General features: G+C 42.5%; 1 protein-coding gene across 2 annotated transcripts in view; it reads right to left on the bottom strand.

Annotated features, from left to right (window-relative positions):
• Positions 1–734: 734 nt before the first annotated feature.
• The window catches only part of LOC134205710 (uncharacterized), a 35,510-nt gene continuing 12,049 nt past the window's right edge, over positions 735–24,195 (bottom strand). For both annotated transcript variants that reach the window (XM_062681247.1, XM_062681248.1), the window contains exon 2: positions 735–9,629. In XM_062681247.1, coding sequence (XP_062537231.1) covers positions 3,512–9,622 — 6,111 coding nt within the window. In that variant the 5' untranslated portion in view covers positions 9,623–9,629 and the 3' untranslated portion in view covers positions 735–3,511. The remainder of the gene's footprint in view (positions 9,630–24,195) is intronic.

Here is a 24,195-nt window from a genome sequence, read left to right as displayed (position 1 = left end):
CAGAAGCATTTTGAAAGCGGCTCGAAAATCACCTTTCAAGAGGCGTGGAAGCCTTCTTCGGAAGGCTCCCATCAAGAAGCTCGGAAGCCCCCTTTCAAGGGCTTTAAAGTCGCCTTTCGGAAGCCTCCCTTCAAGAAGCTCGGAAGGCTCTTTTCAAGATGCGCAGAAGCTTTTTTTTAGGAGACAAATCCTGTAGGAATGTAAAAGCCTAATAAAAATCATTTCACGTACTAATGAAAATATCAACCAACTTTATGAAGAGTTATACATCCTGTTAGTTTTCAGGTCCATTTTTCATATACCTTATTTATACTTATTTTCATTTATACCATAAAAGGGGGGGGGGTACCTCAAAGTATGCAAAAGTTGGAAGGGGTACCTCTTATGAAAAAGGTTGAGAACCGCTGATTTACAGGACAGGAATCATAATTCTTATAGTATTGATACGCGAAAACTGAAAAATATCTGTTGCTTGTTAGATATGGAAGTGTTATCTAGAAATAAGAGTATCATTTCTTTTTTTTGTGAAATAGAAAAAAATTTCACACTGGATTCATTTACACACTGTTCTCAAAATATCGAAAAAGGAGGACATTTTAGTCAAAAGGAGGACAAGCAATTTTTGTTGAAAAAGGAGGACATGTCCTTCTTTAGGATACCATATGGTCACCCTATTTTTGAGGGAGTTTCTCAACACTTAAAGCTGGTGCATTTATTTTATCTCAATATCCGCTTTATTACTCAACAAATGATTCATACTTCCCTGCTCCTGGTTTAATGTATTTTCAATAATCTTATTTAAATCATAATTTTTACAATTACAATCCAAGGTATCTGTTCTTTCATCATAGGCGTAACTAGAGTCTCGGTCTAGGGGGGGCCATGGCACCAGCTGGTGGGATGTAATTTTCAAAGGCGATTTAAAGCACTGTGCGTATGGATTGCAATAGAAATTGTTTGACTAAGTTTATCGCTCATTCGTCCTAGAACCAACATAAAAAAATCGCGAATAATACAATTGATTTCCAATGATGCTGTGATTGCTTCAAAACGCTGTGTCTGTGTCAACTTGTCTTCTCCATGTTACTAAATGTGGATAAGTGTGTAATCTAAGATTCAAGAATATTTTTCGAAATATCTATAAATAAAATTCGATATGAGTATATTTCTGAAAGTTTTCAAGCATTTCCATGATTACTTAATGCATAAAGATCTCGATTTTTTTGAAACTTGAAATTTTTGAAACTCTTTAGATGTGGAATAAATTCCACGAAATTTTGTCATAATCAATTTAAGTATTCATGCAACTTCAAAATGTATGCTATGTGTTGAAATAGTTACGTACCGAAGAACACAAATTTGGAATCCTAAAGTGTTTTTCATGAGTCATAAATTCCATGAGTCATACAATTATGAGTCATAAATCAATTTCCAGAATAACATAGGGTTTTTGTAGTTACTGACGTTAGGACGAGGCTTTATTATGGTTTTCTAAATAGGTGATAGATTTCTCTGCAAAAATCAAAGAGACTTGAGAAGCAACCAAATCGATCTGAATTGTGCTGCAAAAGAAATGTTTTCTGATACGAACTGGTTTCTAAATCTAATTTATTTTTTATCCTAAAAAGCAAATTCTAACTAAAGCAGGCACAAAAGAGTTTTCCGATGATCCTTATGAAATCGCCAAAAAATTAAATGGTACAAAATCTTTAGAGGATTATAAAAATATTTCTTTAATGCAATCTCTGTTGTGAGTGCGAAGGTTGCCTATGTTTTGTCCTAATACTTTCAATGGAATGCGTTGTTGATTTTTCTGTCATTGTAACAAAGATTCTTAAGTTTTATAATTTTATATCTTTCTGTGCCAGAATTATATAGCGAGAGCAAAAAGCTCCATAGGAATTTGATCAACTGTTTTGCGGCATACCTTGCAATTAACTCGAAGATTTTCGAAAGAATGGTCGTTCGAAATTTCATTGACCGGATTTGTGTACATGTGCTCATTTTGATGTAGTTGCTTCAGTCTTTTTTGCAGCGGATGGTAGTTTAATTGAACAGAAATATGTATATCTTAATACAATTATGTTTTTATGTTTCTGCGACCAGAATACTAGTCAAACAAATTTATTATTTTAAGCTAGCAACTGAATTAGAAGCGGCATTGATTTTAGCTTAAAAATCGAGAAAATGTTCCCGGGGGTCCAACTTAAATATTTCGATGCTTTGCTGAACAAATGGTCATAGATGTGATAACGCAACAAAAACCCAGATTAATCCACCTAGCGTTGGTGGTGCCTTTCTCGCATTTAGTTAAGACACCAACCTTATATGGGGTTTATATGATCCGATGTACCATTTTCTTCATAACTTTTAAACGTAATGACCGATCGTTATAAAATTCAATAGTGATCAACAAGGCTTTGTCCCCTTTCGAATGAAACTTGTTGCGAGAAAATCGGTTAAGGATTACTATACGAAAAGTTGTTTAATGTTTTTTATAGCTTTTGTGCACACACATACACACAAACATACACACACACATACCCACATACATACACACGGACAGACATACATGTGCTCAGCTCGTCGAGCTAAGTCGATTGGTATATAATACTATGGGTCTCAGAGGCTCCTATAAAAAGTTCGTTTTCGGAGTGAAATGATAGCCTTTCGGTACAACTTAGTTGTACGAGAAAGGCAAAAATATGTTTATAGAATTCATAATCAAAATTAAGAAATATGTAGGAAATATGTAAATGAAATAAAAACTGACTAAGTTGGAATTACTTTTCAAAATTTTCTGGGGGGGGCCACAAGTAGGTCTGGAGGGGGCCAGGCCCCCTCCGGCCCCCCATATTTACGCCAATGTCTTTCATGAATGAAAAACTTGCTTCAATTATCGGTTTGGACTCATGATTTTCCTTTTGTCGTATCATTTGTAATCTCTGATGGAAACATCAGATAAATAATGAATTATTTACACAATTTTGTACTAATTATTCGTTTTCGTGTTAGAATGATTAATGAGAGTTTACAAGAGCAGCAAACTTCTTTCTCCCTTGCTATCAACTTCACTTTTCCAGTTAATTGTTAGCAACTAACTGGCATTCAAAATAAATATCGGTCAAAATTATTATATTGATGATCATGATGGAAAGTCGGTAATTTAATCGTAAAAGAGCGTAAATTTCCGCACATCAAGTTCAAGGCGCTGTTTACTTTACATTATTTTTTTTCTGTGTCCGCTTTTTCATTCAAGACTGCGAAATGCATTGCTGTTTTTCCTCTTTTATCCAATACTACTTTTTCAAATTGGCAATCAAAGTGCGCTCGTCAAGCTCTGTAGGGTCATGGGTTCGAGTCCCATCGAAGGGAAAGTGGTTACCTCCAATACATTTTCCAAGTCAATATCTTACACATAACGTACATATTCACATATGAGTTTTCATAACATTGTAAATCGAAGTGCTCAAAACATCCTCTGTTACATATGGGGCAGCGAAATTTGTTGCTATGTTGCCACTTCCCCCGATAATTCGATATTTTTTCTTTTCTCAGTCAACAATACCACTGCTTCGTTATGACCGTTTTGAGCAGCATAGTGAAGAGGCGTCCAACCTTTCTTATCTTGAGCATCAATTCTGGCCTCCCTGGCAATCAAAGTCCTCAAAACATTTACTCTTCCATTTGAGGCAGCTAAATGCATTGCCGTTTTGCCACAATTTTTCGAAAGGTTAATATCAGCTCCATTATCAATCAACATAACCACCACATCGATGTGATCGTTTTGAGCAGCATAATGAAGAGGTGTCCATCCATATTTATCTTGAACATTAATTTTGGCCTCTTTGGAAATCAATATGTTCAAAACATCCACTCTTCCTGTTGAAGCGGCAAAATGTACTGCCGTTTTGTTACATTTTTCCGGTAGTTCGAATTTAGCTCCTTCATTAATCAATAGAACCACTGCATCAATGTGACCGTTTTGGGCAGCAGAGTGGAAAGGCGTCAAACCATATTTATCTTGAGCATCAACTTTGGCATTTTTTTCAATCAAGGTTCTCAAAACGTCCAGTCTTCCGTTTGAGGCAGCAAAATGCATAGCCGTTTTGCCACTTTTGTTAAACAGTTCAATATTAGCTCCTTTATCAATCAACAGAACTACTTCCTCGATGTGACCGTTTTGAGCAGCACAGTGAAGAGGCGTGCAGCCATAATTATCTCGAGCATCAATTTCGGCCTTTTTGGCAATCAGAGCACTCAAAACTTCCACCCTTCCATATAAGGCAGCAACATGCATTGCCGTTCGACCACATTTCATCGATAGTTCCATATTTGCTCCTTTACCAATCAATAGATTCACTGAATCGATGTGACCGATTTGAACAGCATCGTGGAGAGGCGTCCAACCATAATAATCTTGTGCATCAATTTTGGCTTTTTTGTCAATCAAAGTGCTCAAAACATCAACGTTTCCATTAGACGCAGCAACATGCATTGCCGTTCCGCTACTTTTTTTTGACAGTTCGGTATCTGCTCCTTTATCGATCAACAGAATCAGTGCATCGATGTGACCGTTTTCAGCAGCAGAGTGGAGAGGCGTCCAACCTTTATTATTTTGAGCATTAATTTTGGCATCTTTGGCAATCAAAGTGTTCAGAACATCCACTCTTCCCTTTGAAGCAGCAACATGCATTGCCGTCCCGTCACTTTCAGTCGATCGTTCGGTATCTGCTCCTTTTTCAATCAACAAATTCACTGCATCTAAGTGGCCTCGTTCAGCAGCGGTGTGAAGAGGCGTCCAACCATATTCATCTTTAGCATGAATGTTGGCCTTTTTGGCAATCAAAGCATTCAGAACTTCCACTTCTCCATAAAAGGCAGCAGCATGCATTGCCGTTCCGTTACTTTGGACCGTAAGTTCGGTATCTGCTCCTTTTTCAATCAATAGATCCACAACATCGGTGTGACCGTTTGAAGCAGCAAAATAAAGAGGTGTATTACCGAATGAATTACGAACGTCAATTTCGGCCTTTTTTTCAATCAAAATGCGCAAAACATCCACTTTTCCATACAAGGCAGCAACATGCACTGCCGTTTCACCAAATATATGCTCTGGTAGTTCGATATTAGCTCCTGCATCAATCAACGAAATCACTATTTCGCTGTGACCTCCGGAAGCAGCAATAAGCAGAGGTGTCCACCATTTCTCATTTAGTGCATTGGTTTTAGCTCCCTTGGATAGAAGCAACTTAACAATCTCTGTATGTCCCTTTTCAGCCGCAATACAGATAGCAGAAGTAGCTTTGTATGACTTGTTGACATCGAACTTGTAAACATTTATCAAAAGGGAACAAATTTCGATACTTTCATTTGTCGTCGCGACATGGAGCATATTATCATAGCCTTTCAAACTCTTTAGCTGTTCTTCGTTTTTTTTACTGAGAAAAAAGTTCACTAACTCTGCACATCTGCTTTCACACGCGAATAATGCTAATTCGTTACATTCTTCGAATGCTTCCTCAAGATGTTGTTGGAACCACATTTGTTCATCTTCATCATTAGCTTCCACATAACGGTTTTCAATCATCATTAAAACATTTTTTTTAATATTCTCGTTTCGTTGTAACATATTTGATAGAGTTGCCTTGTGATCGCTAAGATTGTCGTATAAATGTCTAGCAATTAAAAATTCCCCAAAAGATTGGTGAGTAAATTTGATTTCTCCGTCAACAATTTCAATGAGAATGGACTTCCCAGATGTCTGGAGGCACTTTTGGCAAAACATATTATACATTAGTCTATTTCCATAATTTCCAAAAATATTACTCAATTCTTTCACGTCAAGTGTTTTTATTGCCAGCATCAAATGTTCGTGCAATTTTCCTCGAACAGCATCATCATACAAACAGAAAGTTTCATCAAATTGTGCAACTGCTCCGTTCGTTCTAAAAATAGTGCTCAAAAACATTTCATAAATTTTTACTTGTTCAAACCGATTTCGTTCGAGTTTGCCCAATTCTATTTTCTGATCTTCTACGTTTTTTCTGCAAAAACACTTAAATCTCTCTTCAAAGAGCTCAGCCAACAGTTTGACCACCAGTGGAATAACTACTTCAATTTTGCCTAGCAATCTATTGGAATAGTTGTTAAACTGTTCTTCTTGATAATCGAGCCCACTCCAAACGCTTTTCATTATTTGTTTTTGGCTGCCATCTGCCAAAGGACACATCAATAGCATAACTGGTTTCAAATCAAAAGCCTTGGCTTTGAAAGCATCTAACAGAGGCTGTTCAACGTGCTTCCTACCACTGATTATTAGCCGTAAACTTTTCGCTCGCAAAAGAACTTTGAAAAGTTCAATTACAATACCCTTGTTACCGGCGTGAATTTCATCGAACGCATCAAACAATATCGTGATTGGTTCATCTCTCTTTGAAGTAGTGACATCCAGAATACGTTGGAAGTTGCCAGGAGATAAAATTGGTTGGAGTATATTCAGCACTTGGTGTTTTGCTATTCCCTTCAATGATTTCTGTATTTTATCCAAATGAACTAAATGAACCGTTCCCATGCCAAGAATCTGCATTTCAAGAGCTATATAATGTAGCAGCATCGTTTTTCCCATTCCAGGGTCAGCAGTCAAAATAAAGCACGGATAGCCCTCGAACTTATCTTTCAAATCAATGGCCAGTTGTTGATCAGATATATTCACATACTTCATTGAAACTGGAAGTGCAGTTTCTCCATTACGATTTTTATGTGTCTCCAATATCTGATCACTTCTCTTCTCTAAATCGTGCTCTGGGGAACTCGGAATGCCACACCTAATCTGTCTATTGATGTACAACTGTTTCCTCAACTCCGGATATTTTGATTCAAACTCAATTTGTAACTGCCCTTTCAAATCATCAAGCGATCTCTCATGTAGAACGTTTTTCTCATTTTTTATTGTCCCATCTTTCAATGCTTTGTTGAAACTTTCTTCGAATACGTCGAATGCTAGCTTGCTGTCCTTGTCTCTCAAGTTCCCAAAAATGTCAGTTCTCATCCAGGTTTTCATATGCAAGTGAAGCTCACTAACCACCAACGGATACAAACCATGCGGTTGACTGTGCAACAGGACGAATTTTTCGAAAAAGGATTGTATATCTGTTTTATCCACAAAAAATGGCATATGTCTTACCCCGGAATTGTCATCGTCTAATATCTGTTTTTTCACATAAATTGACAATTGCTTATCCGAGCAGTTAATGTTGTCTTCCTTCAGCTTCTTGCAAAGCAATCCAATGTTAAACTCTTCACTGGTTTCCGTGAAAGATTCTGAAAATTCAATTTTGTAGCATGGCTGCAGAATATCTTTCAATGCGACTTGGTAATCGATCAGCACATCGTCCACATCGTATGTCGTGAACAATTTTGTGAGAGAATGTTTAAGCTGCCCTACTTCGCTGTCAAAACAAGGCAGCGCAAAAGTTTTGAATATTAGTCTTTCTGGTTTTATTACCGAGCTCATATCGACAGAATCCGCTTTCAACAGCTCGTACAATATCCGGATGCAATAATTTTTGTTTCGATCATCAAAACTCGGGGCGAACTTCATTGTTCCGTCATCATTTTTCACCAAAATTTCCTGCAAAGGAGTTTGATACTTGAGCAAAACTTTATCAACTACACCATTCTTCCATAAATTTTGAATGGCAGTTTTAAGTGGAAGAATATTGTTGTCAGCTATTGGAAAATTTTTAAATTTTGAATTTTTAGTATCGAACAGCATTGACGGCAACTCGATCTTAACTGTATTCAAATCTCCCAGATCATTCTCTAGCAGTTTGCATAAAACGGCGTTCTTATTAGTTTTGAATCTGAGTTTTTTCCCATCTGCGGTTTTTTCAAGGATTTTTCTGAGTGGCACTTTATATTCCTTCAAAACATCAGCCACCGTTCCTGTTTCGAATAGATCCCTTAAAGCTTCTTTTAAACCCTCAAATTCTTTGCTATCTGACGGCAATTGTTCATCCTCACCTTCTGCTGGCAAACATTTATCCAGGAACATTTCTTTCGGTGTAACCTCGACTTGAGTTAAGTTCTCTGATACTTTCGACAGTTCATAATGTTCATAGAAGGATTTTGCGAATCTAAACTGTTCAATACCTTCGCGTTCAGCAAAAATATTGTTCAATGCAAATTTGTGATGTTTTAGTATTTCAGTAATAGTTCCTGTCCGAAAAAGTTCAACGATGTCGTTTACCAGCAGTTGTATGTCTTCTTTATGAATATTGAACTTTGAATTACGATTATCTAAAAAGGTCTCCTTGATAGTTATTGTCATTTTGCTTACATCTCCAAGTTCTTGCGTTAATTTATTACACAATATATCTGATACGATAAAACTTTCTTTAAACTTGTATTTATTGCCCTCTGTTTTCTCCAGAACTTTACACAATGGAAGTTTGTATTGTTTTAAAACATCATTCACAGTTCCTTCCCTACAAAGCTCTAATAAAGCATCTAATAGAGTTTGAAAATCCTTCTCTTCCGTGGGCAAACTTTTATGATTGATCCTTTTCTCTTCAAGAAACATCTTGTCTGGTGTAATTACAACATCTTCCAATGAATTCAACTCTTTTTCCAACATCGTGCACAGCTTACTATTTTCAATAAATGATTTCGCAAAACACAGCTCCTGTCCTGATTTTTCAATGATTTTCATCAAAACAGTTTTATAGTCCCTCAATATGTCAGGCACATTTCCAGTCTGGATTAACTTAACGATAGCATTTTTAATCGGAATTAAGTCGTCTGCATGGGGCCACGTTTTGAAAAGTTCAATTTTTGGTAAAACACTCGCACTCTTAACTTCTAATGCTGATTCGATTGTTCGAAATAGTTTAACTATTCCTTGATTTGGGTTGTGCTCGTTGAACCCATCCTTGAAGGTTATATATTTTGTCGTTTGTTTGAGAATTTTACGTAAAAGGTATTTGTGAGTGCTCAGTATATCAGAAACTATGCCATACTTGAAGAGATTGCCTATGGCATCCTTCAGGGACAGAAAATCGTTATTAATATAATCCGAAAGTTGACTGTAGCCATATTCAGTTGGTTCGAATGTCACGCTTTTTCCAGATGTATCTGAACCCAATAGAACTTCATCCATTATTGTTTCAGTCTTGTCAGTGGCAATTGACACTAATTTCAGCAGCTCAGTATTTTCTTGAAAACCCCGATTTGTGAATATGATCATTTTTTTCTTATTTTGATTTGTCCTTCGCAAAATGAAATAAGATTTCACATATTTGTATATACTAAAATCACCATCACGTTTCTGTTTTTCATCGTTGGGAAACAATTGGATGTGATCGATTATCGTCGGTTCAGCGGTATGCTTCACCTGTATATAGAAACCCTGCTCTATGGTGTTTCCTCGTTTGATTTCAAACGCAATATCGTCGAATTTGCCCGCGTCTTTCCATTCGGTGTAGAAACTGAAGCCACGGTTGAGACGAATCAGCCTTAAGTATATTCCATACGCAAGGAAACGTTGATATATAAAGCCATGTTCTCCTGCGTCGTCAATACTCTTGTAGGTGGTCTTCACTTTCACATTTTTAGCGGCCATTGCGTATCTGAAAAAAAAATGAAAAAACCAAGATCAATCCAACTAGCGTTGGTGGTGCCTTTCTCGCGCATTGAAGAATAAGAAAATACATAAGACAGGTCGAAATAGCACTTTAGGGGGATAGATTTTACTTTTTCCGTCAATTCATATGCATTTGCGGTCATTTGAATGCATTGCTACAATTTTTGAAAAAAAAATTTTCGTTTTGAAATTTTTTTTCCCAAGGGGGGACCCTTGGTAGAAAAACAATGTTTTTTCAATAACTTTGGAACGCAATGACCGATCGGGCCAATTTTCAATAGGAAACAACTAGATCGCAATCCCCGTCGACTGCAACTTGTTGCGAACAAATCGAATAATGCTAAGTACCAAAAAGTGTGTCTCACATTTTTGTACACACACACACACACACACACACACACACACACACACACAAAAAAAAAAAAAAAAAAAAAAACACACACACACACACACACACACACACACACACACACACACACACACACACACACACACACACACACACACACATACACACATACAGAGGGGCAGCAGGGACTTTGTCCAAGGGCTTGACGACCCCTCCCCATGGCCACTGCGAGTTAGGGGGCCTGTCTAGGATGTGGTGGGGTTTGACAGTGGGCTCTGTTGAACCTCTATAAAAAGCTGCATGTGTCTGCAAGCAGGCCCTATCACAGCGACCGTGCGCCGCTCAAAGCACACAAGCCCAAGAGGAGTGCCAACTGGCACATCAGGATTCATACCAGTAAGATCCTGATTATGGTATACTGGTCACGGCAAACGACATTGGACGATTCTCGGTTTTTGGATAGGATTAGGCTATATGGGCTGACAGTTGAGCTATTTTGTTTCCTGAGTAAAAAAGAGTGACATCTTTTTGAAACGGCAGGCAGGCTAATGGTTCGACTGCCTCCGTCCCGGTAAACAACCTGGCAGGCCTCCGGTAACGCTCAACACCTGTCACCTAGACTGGTGGGTAGTAGGTTCAGATGTAACATTCCTGATCTACGTCGATCCGGCTCTGAACACGGTGCTATAAGGCACCGGAGTCAACCCTTGCATGGACCTCACTGTTTACAAAGGCACCCATGGGATCACAAAAGGCGACTATCTACAACAGGTAGAGAACGAATACAAAAATCAACGAAGGAGCAGGCGGAGCGATTGTTTTCGCAAAGAGTGGGAAGCTGCAGCGATCTCCAGTGATGGCGCAGGCAGCAGTAGCAAGTACCAGCAGTTTGGCCAAGACTTCTGAGAACCAGGCAGGCCAACAGGAGCTAGGATCCGAGAATAGGGTGTCCACACCAAAATCGGCAAGTAGTGTTATTCAGGAGGAACTACAACTTGGGAGGTCCAACCTGATGGAAGTGCGGAAGCGAGTCAACGAGCTTTATGACTTCGTGAAGGACAAACACAATGTCCACGCTAAGATAAAGGTTCTAGTGACGAGCATCAAATCCGCCGTTAAAGCTGCCGAGCACGAACAGAACGCGCTCAAAAAGAGCTGAGGCAGCTGAAAAAACGCTGAGAGAGGGAGCGGAGCATACAGCAGACACCAATGAGCATCCACAATACTCGCACGGAGAAGCGAAGCAGGGACTCGCCAGGGGAGCAGGAAGTCCCGAAGAAGCAGCGGAACGTGCACGATTGTGCTAACGTACTAAAGGATGGCGCCAAGAACGGTGAATGGCAAACCGCAGAAAGCCAGCGAGAGAAAAGGAAGAAGCAGAAGGTGACTGTGGAAAAGAAGAAGGAACAGAAGAAGAACGAAAAACGTCGATCTCCTCAGGAGAGGGTCAAGGTCGACGCCCTGATCATCGAAGCGAGCGACAGGACGACGTATGCAGCAATCCTAAGGAAAGTGAGAGAAAACCCGGATCTCAAGGACTTGGGAGAGAAAGTAGTGAGGACTAGGCGTACCCAGAAGGGGGAGTTGCTGTTCGAGCTGAAGAAAGATCCAACAATCAAAAGCTCGGCCTTCCGGGAGCTCGTTGCCAATTCCTTGGGCAGTGAAGCAAACGTAAAAGCTCTTACACAGGAGGCAGTAGTCGAGTGCAGAGACCTGGACGAGATTACGTCGGAAGACGAACTGAGGGAGGCTCTTGTCTCACAATGTATGCTGAGTGAGGTGCAGATGACGATCCGGCTGAGGAAAGCGTACGGTGGTACACAAGTAGCAGCGATACGATTACCAGCAGTTGCTGCCAACAAAATGGTGGAGGTGGGCAAGGTGAAAGTCGGATGGTCGGTGTGCCCGTTGAGACTCACTCCGCGGATCACCAGAGAGATGGAGAGATGCTTCAAATGCATGGCGTTTGGACACCAGGCACGAAACTGCAAAGGTCCGGATAGATCCGGTCTATGTAGAAAATGTGGCGAAGAAGGACACGTTGCTAGGGACTGTACGAAGCAACCGCGATGCCTGTTCTGCAAACCGGAGGATGGAAACGACCATACGACGGGTGGCTTCCAATGCCCTGCATACAAGAAGGCGATGGCGGGCCGGGATTAATGGAGATCATCCAGTTGAATCTCAATCATTGCGACACCGCACAGCAGCTGTTGTGGCAGTCGACAACAGAAGCAATGTGCGACGTGGCAATTATTGCTGAGCCGTACCGGATCCCTTCTGACAACGGCAACTGGGTGGCGGATGCTACGGGGATTGCGGCTATCCAAGTGATGGGCAGATTCCCTATCCAAGAGGTGGTAGACAGCTCTAACGAAGGTTTTGTTGTCGCCAAAATCAACGGGATCTTCGTGTGTAGCTGCTACGCACCCCACGGTGGACTTTAGAGCAGTATAACCGGATGCTGGATGCACTCACGGAGAAGCTGATCGGCCTTAAACCCGCAATCATCGGAGGCGACTTCAATGCTTGGGCAGTGGATTGGGGGAGCAGGCTGACCAACGCCAGAGGTCACAGTTTGCTGGAGGCGCTTGCAAAGCTGGAAGTCAGACTGTGCAACGAAGGTACCGTTAGTACATTTCGCAGAGACAGCAGGGAGTCCATCATTGACGTAACGTTTTGCAGCCCGTCGCTGGTGAGAAACATGAACTGGAGAGTTTGTGAGGACTACACTCATAGTGATCACCAAGCTATCCGGTATAGTGTTGGAACACGGCTACCGACGACGCGGAGAGGGATAAGGACTACTGGGCGAAGATGGAAAACGAAGGACTTTGACAAGGAGCTTTTCATCGAAGCACTTCGAGTTGACAGCGGCGCAACAAATCTGGAAGCAGATGAACTGACGGAAACGTTAGCGAGGGCTTGCGATGCGTCGATGCCAAGAAAACTGGAGCCATTGGACAGCCGACGCCCAAATTACTGGTGGAACGAATCTCTTGCCAATCTTCGTGCTGCCTGTCTCAGGGCCAGGAGACGTTTTCAGAGGGCAAGGTCTGAAACGGTAAGAGAAGAACGTAAGATAGTTTTCCGGGAAGCTAGAGCGGCTTTCAAACGGGAGATCAAAGTCAGCAAGTCCAACTGCTTCAAGCAGTTGTGCCAAGAAGCTGACGCTGATCCTTGGGGCAATGCTTATCGGGTGGCAATAACGAAAATCAAGGGTCCAGCGACGCCAGCGGAGATGTGTCCGGACAAGCTGAAGATCATCGTGGACGGTCTTTTCCCGCAGCATGATTCTACGATGTGGCCGCCTGCACCGTACGAAGATGAAGACCGTGTCACCATTGTAGGTATGCAAGTCTCCAACGACGAGCTGTCATCAGTGGCGAAAGGTCTGAAGAAGAAGAAAGCTCCGGGTCCGGATGGAATTCCAAACGTGGCTTTAAAAACTGCGATACTGGCGTTTCCAGATTTGTTCAGGATGGTGCTGCAGAAATGCCTAGCAGATGGTTACTTTCCGAATAAGTGGAAGATTCAGAAACTGGTGTTACTGCCGAAACCAGGAAAACCGTTGGGGAGTCCAGCTTCGTATAGGCCCATATGCCTGCTGGATACACTGGGGAAGCTTCTGGAAAGGATTATCCTTAACAGGCTGACGCAGTTCACGGAGGGCGAGATCGGCTTGTCGGAGAAGCAGTTTGGATTCCGAAAAGACAGATCGACGGTGGATGCAATTAAGGCGGTCGTTGAAGTTGCAGAGAAAGCATCCAAGAAAAAGAGGTGCGGCAATCGGTTCTGCGCCGTAGTAACAATTGACGTTAAAAACGCGTTCAACAGTGCCAGCTGGGAGGCCATCGCCGTAGCGCTGCATGGAATGCGGGTTCCTGGCTATTTGTGTAGAATCCTTAAGAGCTACTTCGAAAACCGGATTCTGGTCTACGATACGAACTCGGGGCAGAAGTCGATTAGGGTTACGGCGGGTGTTCCGCAAGGCTCCATACTTGGCCCAATGCTGTGGAACGTCATGTACAACGGAGTGCTAAAGCTGAAGTTGCCCAAAGGCGTGCAGATCTTCGGATTCGCGGATGATGTCGTTCTAACGATAACCGGAGAGTCGCTGGAAGAGGTAGATATGCTGGTGGCGGAGACGACCGACGCAGTTGAAAACTGGATGAATGGGGTCAAGCTGCAGCTTGCTCACCACAAAACAGAAGTGATGCTGGTCAGCAACTGCCGAATCATACAGCGAATGCAGATTTTCGTCGGAGAGCACGACATACCGTCCGTGCGGGTTTGAGACATCTAGGAGTGATGATCGACGACCGTTTGAATTTCAACACCCATGTCGACTATTCCTGCGAGAAGGCGGCAAAGATGTTCAGTGCGCTTGCTAGGATCATGCCGAACGTTGGCGGACCGAGAGGCAGCTGTAGGCGTCTTCTGGCGACCGTATCATCCTCAATACTTAGGTACGGCGTTCCAGCCTGGGGAGCTGCGCTCAAGACGAAACGTAATCGCAGGAAGTTGAATAGCGTGTTTCGCCTAATGGCCATTCGAGTGGCGAGTGCGTACCGAACAATTTCGTCAGAGGCAGTTTGCGTTATCGCAGGGATGATTCCAATCTGCATAACCTTAGCAGAGGATATCGAGTGCTACCAACGGAGAGGTGCCAGAAATGTGAGGGAGACGATGAGACTGGACTCAATGGTGCAGACAGTGGAAGGTGGACCCACCGGCTCATCCCCAATGTGTTGACGTGGGTGAACAGGGAGCATGGAGAGGTGAACTTTCACCTCACTCAGTTTCTATCCGGACACGGTTGTTTCCGCCAATATCTGCACCGATGTGGCCATGCTCCAGAGCACGTGTTATTCGATTGTCCGAGGTTTACGGAAGCACGTTGTTACCATTCTGGTGCGTTCACCCTATTTTCCCAGTCCAGAGCAAGAAAGCGCAGAGAGCAGAAGAGCATACTGCTGTTCAGTATGAACTCAAAGAGAGTAAACCGCTGTAATAAATATTTAAATTAGCCACTCCCAATAAATCAACCGTCAAATCAAATAATGTAATCATTAAGTTAAGCACACTTCACACATTAAATGACAAAGGATTGGGATGACAAAGGATGACAAAGGATTGGGAAGGCATTGGAGTTGCGGAAAGGATATAGGAAAAGGGAATGGGATGAGATTGCATGAGGAAAGGAGGGGTCTTAGGAGTCTTAGCTGCTGGGTAAGAAGATCACTCTTTTCAACTCCAACCGTCATAGTGATCGGATCAAGTCTACCGAACGAGAGTTAAAAGTTAAAAAGTTCCCTGAGCTTCAAACGACAGCATCTTTGCTGCTTTAAGAGTGGTAGATACCACATCCAGTGTTTTTGGGATCATTCAGAGCATTCGAGCAATCATTAAGCATTGCTTAATATATTTGAGTCAGGTATGAAACCAAAGAAAACCCCAGTAGCATCACCCTTCTTTAAATGCCCTGTCCAACATTTATTAGGACCCATCGTTATTGATCGCAGAAGTGTGGTTCATCCACCAGCGCCGGATTTGGTCCCCGTACGGCCAATTACGCTTGCCCCTTAGTGGGAAATCGCACCGCGTCGTAGAGCGACATCGTTCACCGGCAGCCATCTTGGCCGAAAGGACCACGTCGTTTGGTCTGCAGTGCCTCCCGAGTACTCCGCCCGCCCAACCCATTCTATCTCGAGCATCCCGTCATCGCTGGCCAGCCCTACACCTTACACGAGACACGCCACACAGTAAGTCTAATAAAAATAGTTACTAAAAGTGAAATCGCGGTGTAGAGTTTCTTTGTTCCCTGATTAGCTGAATAGTGAAGAGCCGGCCCTGGGAAAAGAGGTGGTTGTAACCCACCCCAGACGACTTCCGTGGCCGTGACCAGAAGTCAGGGGTACCCCAGGTGGCGAGGCCCTTCTGGCCAAGTCACCCTAAAAAGAAGTATTGTTTTTTAACAATTGGCGCCCATACTAAAAAAAGCTGAGCTGATCAGAGTTCAAAGGGGAGTGGTGAAGGTTAGATTTTGAGGTTTTCAGAAAACCAGATTCAAGAATTAGGAATAAATTAAATGCGCTCGGACTAATAAATAGGGTAACGAATTGGACTTGCATAGTGCGTACACATTCTCTGCGGATGCTATTGCGAGAGCTGTGCTTTTACTAGTGCGCGTACGTCGACAAGAGCAAATTTATTAAACGAAAATTGTGCTAAATAGGGCACGCGAATAAATTGTAGGTTTTTTAATTTAATTTTCATTCTCGATCGATGGGTTCTGACTCAGGAAAACACATTTAATTGTTGAATTGATTTTGCCCGAGCAATAAGTTAGCGTAAAATTTAAAATTGAGATTGATCTGTTGTGATTTTTACTGTGGTTTGGCGATGGATTTACAGGCTGAATACAGGCACTTAGATGTATCTCATCTCGCGATAGATGAAGTAGAACACGAGCTGTTAATCAGAAATTTGCTTTTTCATTTCGATGATCACGATAGTGTTAAACGTCGTAAGTTAAAAGACAGAATGAAAGAGGAAAAAAGTATTGGGGTTAATCCTACTGCCTTTGCCAGAACTTGGCGAACGGCGAAAGAAGAGATCAGAATTATCAGATCTCACATCAAAATTATCGGTGGGATACTTGCGAATCCAAAAACCGATGCCAGGCAAAAGGAAAAAATGAGAACGCGCATCGTGCATTATCGGGTGAGAATAGGTCAGTTGGCGAGAGCCACTGATGCACATGATTATTTACAACAGATAACAGAAATCGAAGATCAAATCGATCTGATTATAGTAACTCATTTTACGAAACCGCCCAACACACATACCAGAACTAGCAAAACGAAACCAATAGGTGATAAAATTACAGCAGCTTTACAAGAGGTACGCACCGAGATCGCAACCTTAAATGACACGGTTGCGAATCTCGAGAGTGGTGATGAGGGGGATAAGTTAGATGAGGCGGTAGGGGGAGTTCAATCAGATTTAATCGACAATAGGAAGAAGGAAATAGAAGCTTCAAAGAAACGAACGGAAGAAATCTTAAGAAAATTGGATGAATACGAGCAAGGAAAAGAAATAAATTTTGAATATTTGTTGCCTGCTTTCAGAAATTTTGTGATTCACACATCTGAACAGCAAAAGCAGACGCGAGAAAAAGAAATTAAGGCAGCAGAAGAAAAGAAAAAAGAAATGGAATTACGAATAAGAAGAAAACAAAATTTGGAAAAAGTATTAACAGAATTGAACGAGAGTTTAGAGCAACAGAATGTTGACGTATCAAAGTCAGAGAAGACTAGATACCATGCGTCTCCATCAGATATATCTGAAGAGGAGAGCAGAACAAAGGAAGCGCGGAAATTATGTAATCCAAAACCATCAATGAGCACAAGAAATAGAATGAAATATCAGAATAGCCTAACAGAGAGCTCTAGTGAAGCAAATGAATTTTCGAAGAGAGAGGAAAGGGCACGGAAGAGTGGCAAGAAGGAAAAACGAAGCGGAAGAAAAACCGAAACGAAAAAGCGAAGAAAAGGTAATTTACGATCTAGCTCGTCTGAGGAAACTCTCTCGGTAGACACTGAAGAGAGCTCAGAATCATCCAGTTTGAGCTCGGATAGTTCAACCGACTCAACAGAGGAGGAAAGGAGGAAAAAGAAGAAAAATAAGAAACAGAAGTATCGGAGGAGAATGACAAAGCGAATTCCAGTAGCAGAATGGAAATTAAGATATGATGGGAAAGACGACGGACGGAAAATAGCAGAATTTCTAAAAGAGGTGAAAATGCGATGCCGGTCCGAAGACGTTTCGGATCGTGAATTGTTTCGATCTGCCATTCATTTATTTTCCGCACGTGCTAAAGATTGGTATATTGACGGGGTAGAGAATGGTGATTTCCGAAATTGGTCGGAGCTAAAGAAGGAATTGAAGCGAGAATTTCTTCCTCCTGATATCGATTTTCAGTTAGAAATTCAAGCTACTAACCGACGTCAGGTCCGTGGGGAAAAATTTTCAGATTATTTCCATGAGATACAAAAGATTTTCCAATCCATGACAAAGCAATTGTCTGAGAAAAGGAAATTTAGGATAGTTTGGCACAATATGCGTCACGATTATAAAAACGCCTTAACAGGAGCGGAGGTTAAAACCTTAAGCAAACTAAGAAGGTATGGTAGGAAAGTGGACGAAAACTTCAGTTTCGTTCAAAGGCAAACCGAAATGCCAATTCGTCACCGTAATCATGTGGGTGAGATAACGACTACGCAGACGAAAGGAAAATCTGGTAGCTCTGGAAATAATACGAGAGTTTTTATTAACAGTCAGAATCAAACGAAACCTATTACTGCGGGACAAGGAAGAAAGATCAGCAAGGCAGAGTAGGTAAAGAACAAGGGAAGAGGGAAGAAGTAAGGGCTATCCCTGGTGACCAACCATTAGAAGAACAAACGCAAACTCTGCCTAATCGGTATCAAAGACCACCTATCGGAACTTGTTATAATTGCCGCAAGCATGGTCATCACTATGTGGAATGTTCAGAGACAAAGCGTTTATTTTGTCGTGTATGTGGATTTCCGGACGTTTATACAAGTGCTTGTCCGAACTGTCCAAAAAACAAGAAGGAATCAGCTTGAGGAGGCAGGCTGATGTAAACCTCATAAATCCTTCCAGTACCGAACCACTATCTAGAGAATTGACATCGTGTGGTTTTGAACCATTTTCTGAAACTGATTACGACTCCGAACATCACTTAAACGAAATCTTTGTCCATATGCAAGGGGACGGTAGACCATACGCAAATGTTAACATTTTAGGAATAGATTTGGTGGGGCTCTTGGACAGTGGTGCCCAACGATCAGTATTGGGGATGGGCTCCGAAAAGTTAATAAAATTTTTGAAATTAAAAATGTATCCAACACCTACTTCAGTGAGAACTGCAGAAGGGAAAAATGTTCTAGTGAAAGGTCTAGTGTACCTACCAATCACATTCCAAAATCAAACCCGAATTGTACCAACACTGGTTGCTCCGGAGCTTCGGAGAAGACTCATTTGGGCTTCGAAGATTTCTGGAGAATATTTAATATCCGACCTACTTTGCAAAACGGAGAAGGGTTCGTTAGAATTGACGAAGTTGAAAATTCTGAAGAATCAGAATCCGATCTCACAGATGAGCAGAGAGCTCAACTGGAGGAGGTAAAACAATTGTTTAAGATTGCGATTGACGGTGAGATCCTGGATATCACACCTCTGATCTCGCACAAAATCGAGCTTAAAGAGGAATATCAACATTCTTCACCCATTCGGATAAACCCGTACCCCACATCTCCGGAGATGCAACGAAAGATCAACACCGAAATTGAAAATCTCCTGGCCCAGAGGGTAATAGAAAAGAGCAAGAGTGACTGGTCTCTCAGTACGGTACCAGTTATCAAAAATTCTGGGGAAGTAAGATTGTGTTTGGATGCTCGTCGCCTTAACGAACGAACACGAAGGGACGCCTATCCTCTCCCCCACCAAGACCGTATACTGAGTCGATTGGGAGCAAGCAAGTATATGACGACAATTGACTTGACCAAAGCATTTCTACAGATTCCACTTGACATCGGCTCACGAAAGTATACGGCTTTCTCGGTGGTTGGGAGAGGACTGTTCCAGTTCACCAGATTGCCATTTGGACTGGTTAATAGTCCAGCCAGCTTGTCTCGGCTAATGGACGAAGTGCTAGGCTTTGGTGAACTGGAACCGAATGTGTTCGTCTACCTCGACGATATCGTCGTGGTGAGCGACACATTCGAGGCTCATCTTCGTAGTCTTCGTGAGGTGGCAAAGCGGCTGAGATCCGCAAACCTCTCCATAAATCTCCAGAAATCAAAATTCTGTGTAACCGAGCTACCTTATCTCGGGTATCTGTTAACTCCCGGTGGGATTCGTCCCAACCCCGAGCGAGTCGACGCAATACTCAATTACGAACGACCCAGTTCTATTCGCGCCTTGCGCCGATTTTTGGGCATGGCGAATTATTATAGGCGCTTCATTGCCTCGTTTAGCGAGATAAGTGCGCCTCTCTCAAATCTTCTCAGGAAAAAGCCAAAATCTCTAGCCTGGAATGACGAGGCCGAACAGGCGTTTGTTCGCCTCAAAGAGAGCCTCATATCAGCTCCGATATTACGCAATCCAAACTTCGACTTGCCATTTCAGATACAATCTGATGCGAGCGACAATGCGATAGCCGCAGTGCTAACGCAAGAGCATGCAGACGGCGAAAAAATTGTCGCATATTTTTCCCAAAAATTGACACCAGCTCAACAGTCTTACGCTGCTACCGAAAAAGAGGGTTTAGCGGTTCTGGCCGCTATTGAAAAATTTCGCCCATATATAGAGGGAATGCATTTTGTGGTAATGACTGATGCTTCAGCTCTTACACACATAATGCAGGGTAAGTGGAAAACCTCGTCACGGTTAAGCAGGTGGAGCATTGATCTCCAAGGTTACGACTTTGAGATTAGACACAGGCGGGGGAAAGACAACATTATCCCTGATGCGGTTTCTCGAGCTGTCAAAGAGCTCGAGGTATCAGAGGATGACTGGTATAAAGGTCTTATAACAAAAGTCGAGAAATTCCCCGAAGAATATTTGGACTATCGAGTTGAGGCAGGAAAATTGTTCAAGTTCGTACCGGCAAAGACAGAAGTCTTTGATTACCGATACGAATGGAAATTATGTGTGCCTGAGGGTCTTCGAAGAGATATCCTTAAAAAGGAGCACGATAATGCGTTTCACATAGGCTATGAAAGCTTCTAGACAAAGTGCGGCAGCGGTATTTCTGGCCTAATATGGCTACAACCATAAAGAAATACGTTAACGTTTGCCAGCAATGTCGAGAAATCAAGCCTTCCAATGTGTCCCAACACCCAGAAATGGGTAAACAACGTATGACGACTAAACCGTTCCAAATCCTCGCTATGGATTTTATCCAGTCGCTACCGCGGAGTAAGTCTGGGAACACACACCTTCTCGTTCTCATGGACCTCTTCTCCAAATGGACAATCTTGTTTCCCGTGAAGAAAATTGCCACCGATATCGTAATCCGATTGATGGAGCAGCACTGGTTACGAAGATATTCCGTTCCGGAGGTTCTTATAACGGATAACGCAAGCTGTTTCCTCAGTAAAGATTTTAAAGCCTTTCTTGATAAATATCACATTCAGCACTGGACGAACGCTCGCCACCACAGCCAAGCGAACCCAGTCGAGAGGCTGAACCGCAGCATCAACTGTTGTATTCGATCGTATGTAAAAACGAATCAAAGATTGTGGGATACTCGTATCTCAGAGATTGAGTACACCATCAATAATACTCGCCATTCGTCCACAGGGTTCACACCCTACAGAGTTCTCTTCGGTCACGAGATCGTGGCGAACGGGGACGAACATAGACTTGACGCCGATACACAGGATCTCGCTGAGGATGATAGAAATAGAATAAGTCGAAAACTAAAAATTGACAAAGTCGTTTTTGAAGCGGTGCAAAAAAATCTCGCAAAGGCTCACGAGAAAAGCACGCGCAATTATAATTTGCGATTCAGGAAGCCAGCCCCTGTTTATCAGGTCGGCGAGAAGGTATTCCGACGCAACTTTACCCAGTCATCAGCGGCTGAAGCATATAATGCTAAGCTAGGACCCATGTACATCCCATCCCATGTACAATCATAGCCCGCCGTGGCACTAGTTCTTACGAGCTCATAGACAGCTCAGGCAAGAACATTGGAATCTTTTCAGCCGCAGATCTCCGTCCGGGAGGCCCGGAATAATAGTTACTAAGAATATTTAATAGATAGGTCAAATTTGTATTTATAAGCTTATTTTTAGGCTGTAAGCCTAATTGATTTCGTTTTGCAGAATCACGGTATTGAATTTTTGAAATAGTGTTAGGTCCGATTATACCTTTAACTTTGAAAAGCAATCGCCAAAAGCATCAGGGGGAAATAAAGTTCAAGGTCAAATTATTGGGCACTCGATCTCGTGCAATTAGTTCAAACAATTTAAAAATCAGTTTCAATAGTTTGCGTACACTATCAATTCTTATTTAGTTCCATTCATCGGGTAACGCGGTTTCACTATCGATGTAGTTCGCACAATAGGAGAATAACTGGTAAATGTAGTCACAACCGGTAAATGCCACAACTCCGTTTGGCTTCGAGAGATATCATGCGCAAATATTTTTCCTACTTTCGGTGGTAAGTCCGTTCCAAATTGTCCATAGTTATCACCTAAAATCAGAAACCGAAGACATAAAATATCACCTCTTCAGACCACAGTCAGAATGCCAATAGTTTTCTTGAGCTCAGCTTTATTTCGCACAGCTCTGACCAAACAGGTAGTGTCGAGATATAAAACATCCTCTCAATAATAATAAATTTTTGGGAAAGAGAAAGTTCCGATCGATTGAGCATGAAAGGGTAAAGACGTTAGTAAATGGTTGTTTGTCTAAAATGGGCAGTATTTCTATTTAGTAGACTTAGCGTTGAAAAATTTGCTCTTTCGGATTCCGATGATTGCGAAAGGCAAACTCGACCCTGGGAGTACAGTTGTACAATGGTATTCCGTAAATAAATTGATAGTAGTCCTAGGCAAAGTTCAAAATAAATTGATGAATCAATTTATTTTTACAGGGAGTGTGGTTACCATTCTGGTGCGTTCACCCTATTTCCCCAGTCCAGAGCAAGAAAGCGCAGAGAGCAGAAGAGCATACTGCTGTTCAGTATGAACTCAAAGAGAGTAAACCGCTGTAATAAATATTTAAATTAGCCACTCCCAATAAATCAACCGTCAAATCAAATAATGTAATCATTAAGTTAAGCACACTTCACACATTAAACACACGATACAATAATCTACGGGATGACAAAGGATTGGGAAGGCATTGGAGTTGCGGAAAGGATATAGGAAAAGGGAATGGGATGAGATTGCATGAGGAAAGGAGGGGTCTTAGGAGTCTTAGCTGCTGGGTAAGAAGATCACTCTTTTCGACTCCAACCGTCATAGTGATCGGATCAAGTCTACCGAACGAGAGTTAAAAGTTAAAAAGTTCCCTGAGCTTCAAACGACAGCATCTTTGCTGCTTTTACAGTGGTAGAAACCACATCCAGTGTTTTTGGGATCATTCAGAGCATTCGAGCAATCGTTAAGCATTGCTTAATATATTGAGTCAGGTATGAAACCAAAGAAAACCCCAGTAGCATCACCCTTCTTTAAATGCCCTGTCCAACATTTATTAGGACCCATCGTTATTGATCGCAGAAGTGTGGTTCATCCACCAGCGCCGGATTTGGTCCCCTGTACGGCCAATTACGCTTGCCCCTTAGTGGGAAATCGCACCGCGTCGTAGAGCGACATCGTTCACCGGCAGCCATCTTGGCCGAAAGGACCACGTCGTTTGGTCTGCAGTGCCTCCTGAGTACTCCCCCGCCCAACCCATTCTATCTCGAGCATCCCGTCATCGCTGGCCAGCCCTACACCTTACACGAGACACGCCACACAGTAAGTCTAATAAAAATAGTTACTAAAAGTGAAATCGCGGTGTAGAGTTTCTTTGTTCCCTGATTAGCTGAATAGTGAAGAGCCGGCCCTGGGAAAAGAGGTGGTTGTAACCCACCCCAGACGACTTCCGTGGCCGTGACCAGAAGTCAGGGGTACCCCAGGTGGCGAGGCCCTTCTGGCCAAGTCACCCTAAAAAGTAGTATTGTTTTTTTTAACAACGTAGAGGAATGCCTACCCTAAGCGTGGACAACATCGCAGAGCGAATGTGTCACGATGAAGATACGTGGAATGCGGTAAGCAGAGTCGTGAGGCAAATATTGTCAGAGCTGCAGCGTAGATGGAGAAGGGAGCAGCAAACAAGCGTCGGCTCGGAGGAAAATCCAGCATAGTGAGCAGTGTTTGGCCTCGGGTCGTCGGGGCGCCGGTGAACCGGAAGTTTTCTGCCAACCGGAATCGTCGGACCGACTTCGGCACTCGATCAGTCAACCTGCTGAAGAAAGAAGAAAGAAGAAGGAAGTGCTTCGGGTATGTAGGGCACCGCCAGTGCGGACGTTATCCACCACCGGTACTGTCGGACCACCTCTGCAACCCGAAGACGAAGTCGGCGCAATGCGCGAAAGCGTCCCCTGCGATAACCGCCGGTA

This window comes from Armigeres subalbatus, chromosome 1 (assembly GCF_024139115.2).
Source record: "Armigeres subalbatus isolate Guangzhou_Male chromosome 1, GZ_Asu_2, whole genome shotgun sequence".
NCBI lineage: Eukaryota > Metazoa > Arthropoda > Insecta > Diptera > Culicidae > Armigeres > Armigeres subalbatus.
The sequence above is the reverse complement of the archived record's forward strand: the minus strand, read 5'-3'. Positions and strand labels throughout refer to the sequence as shown.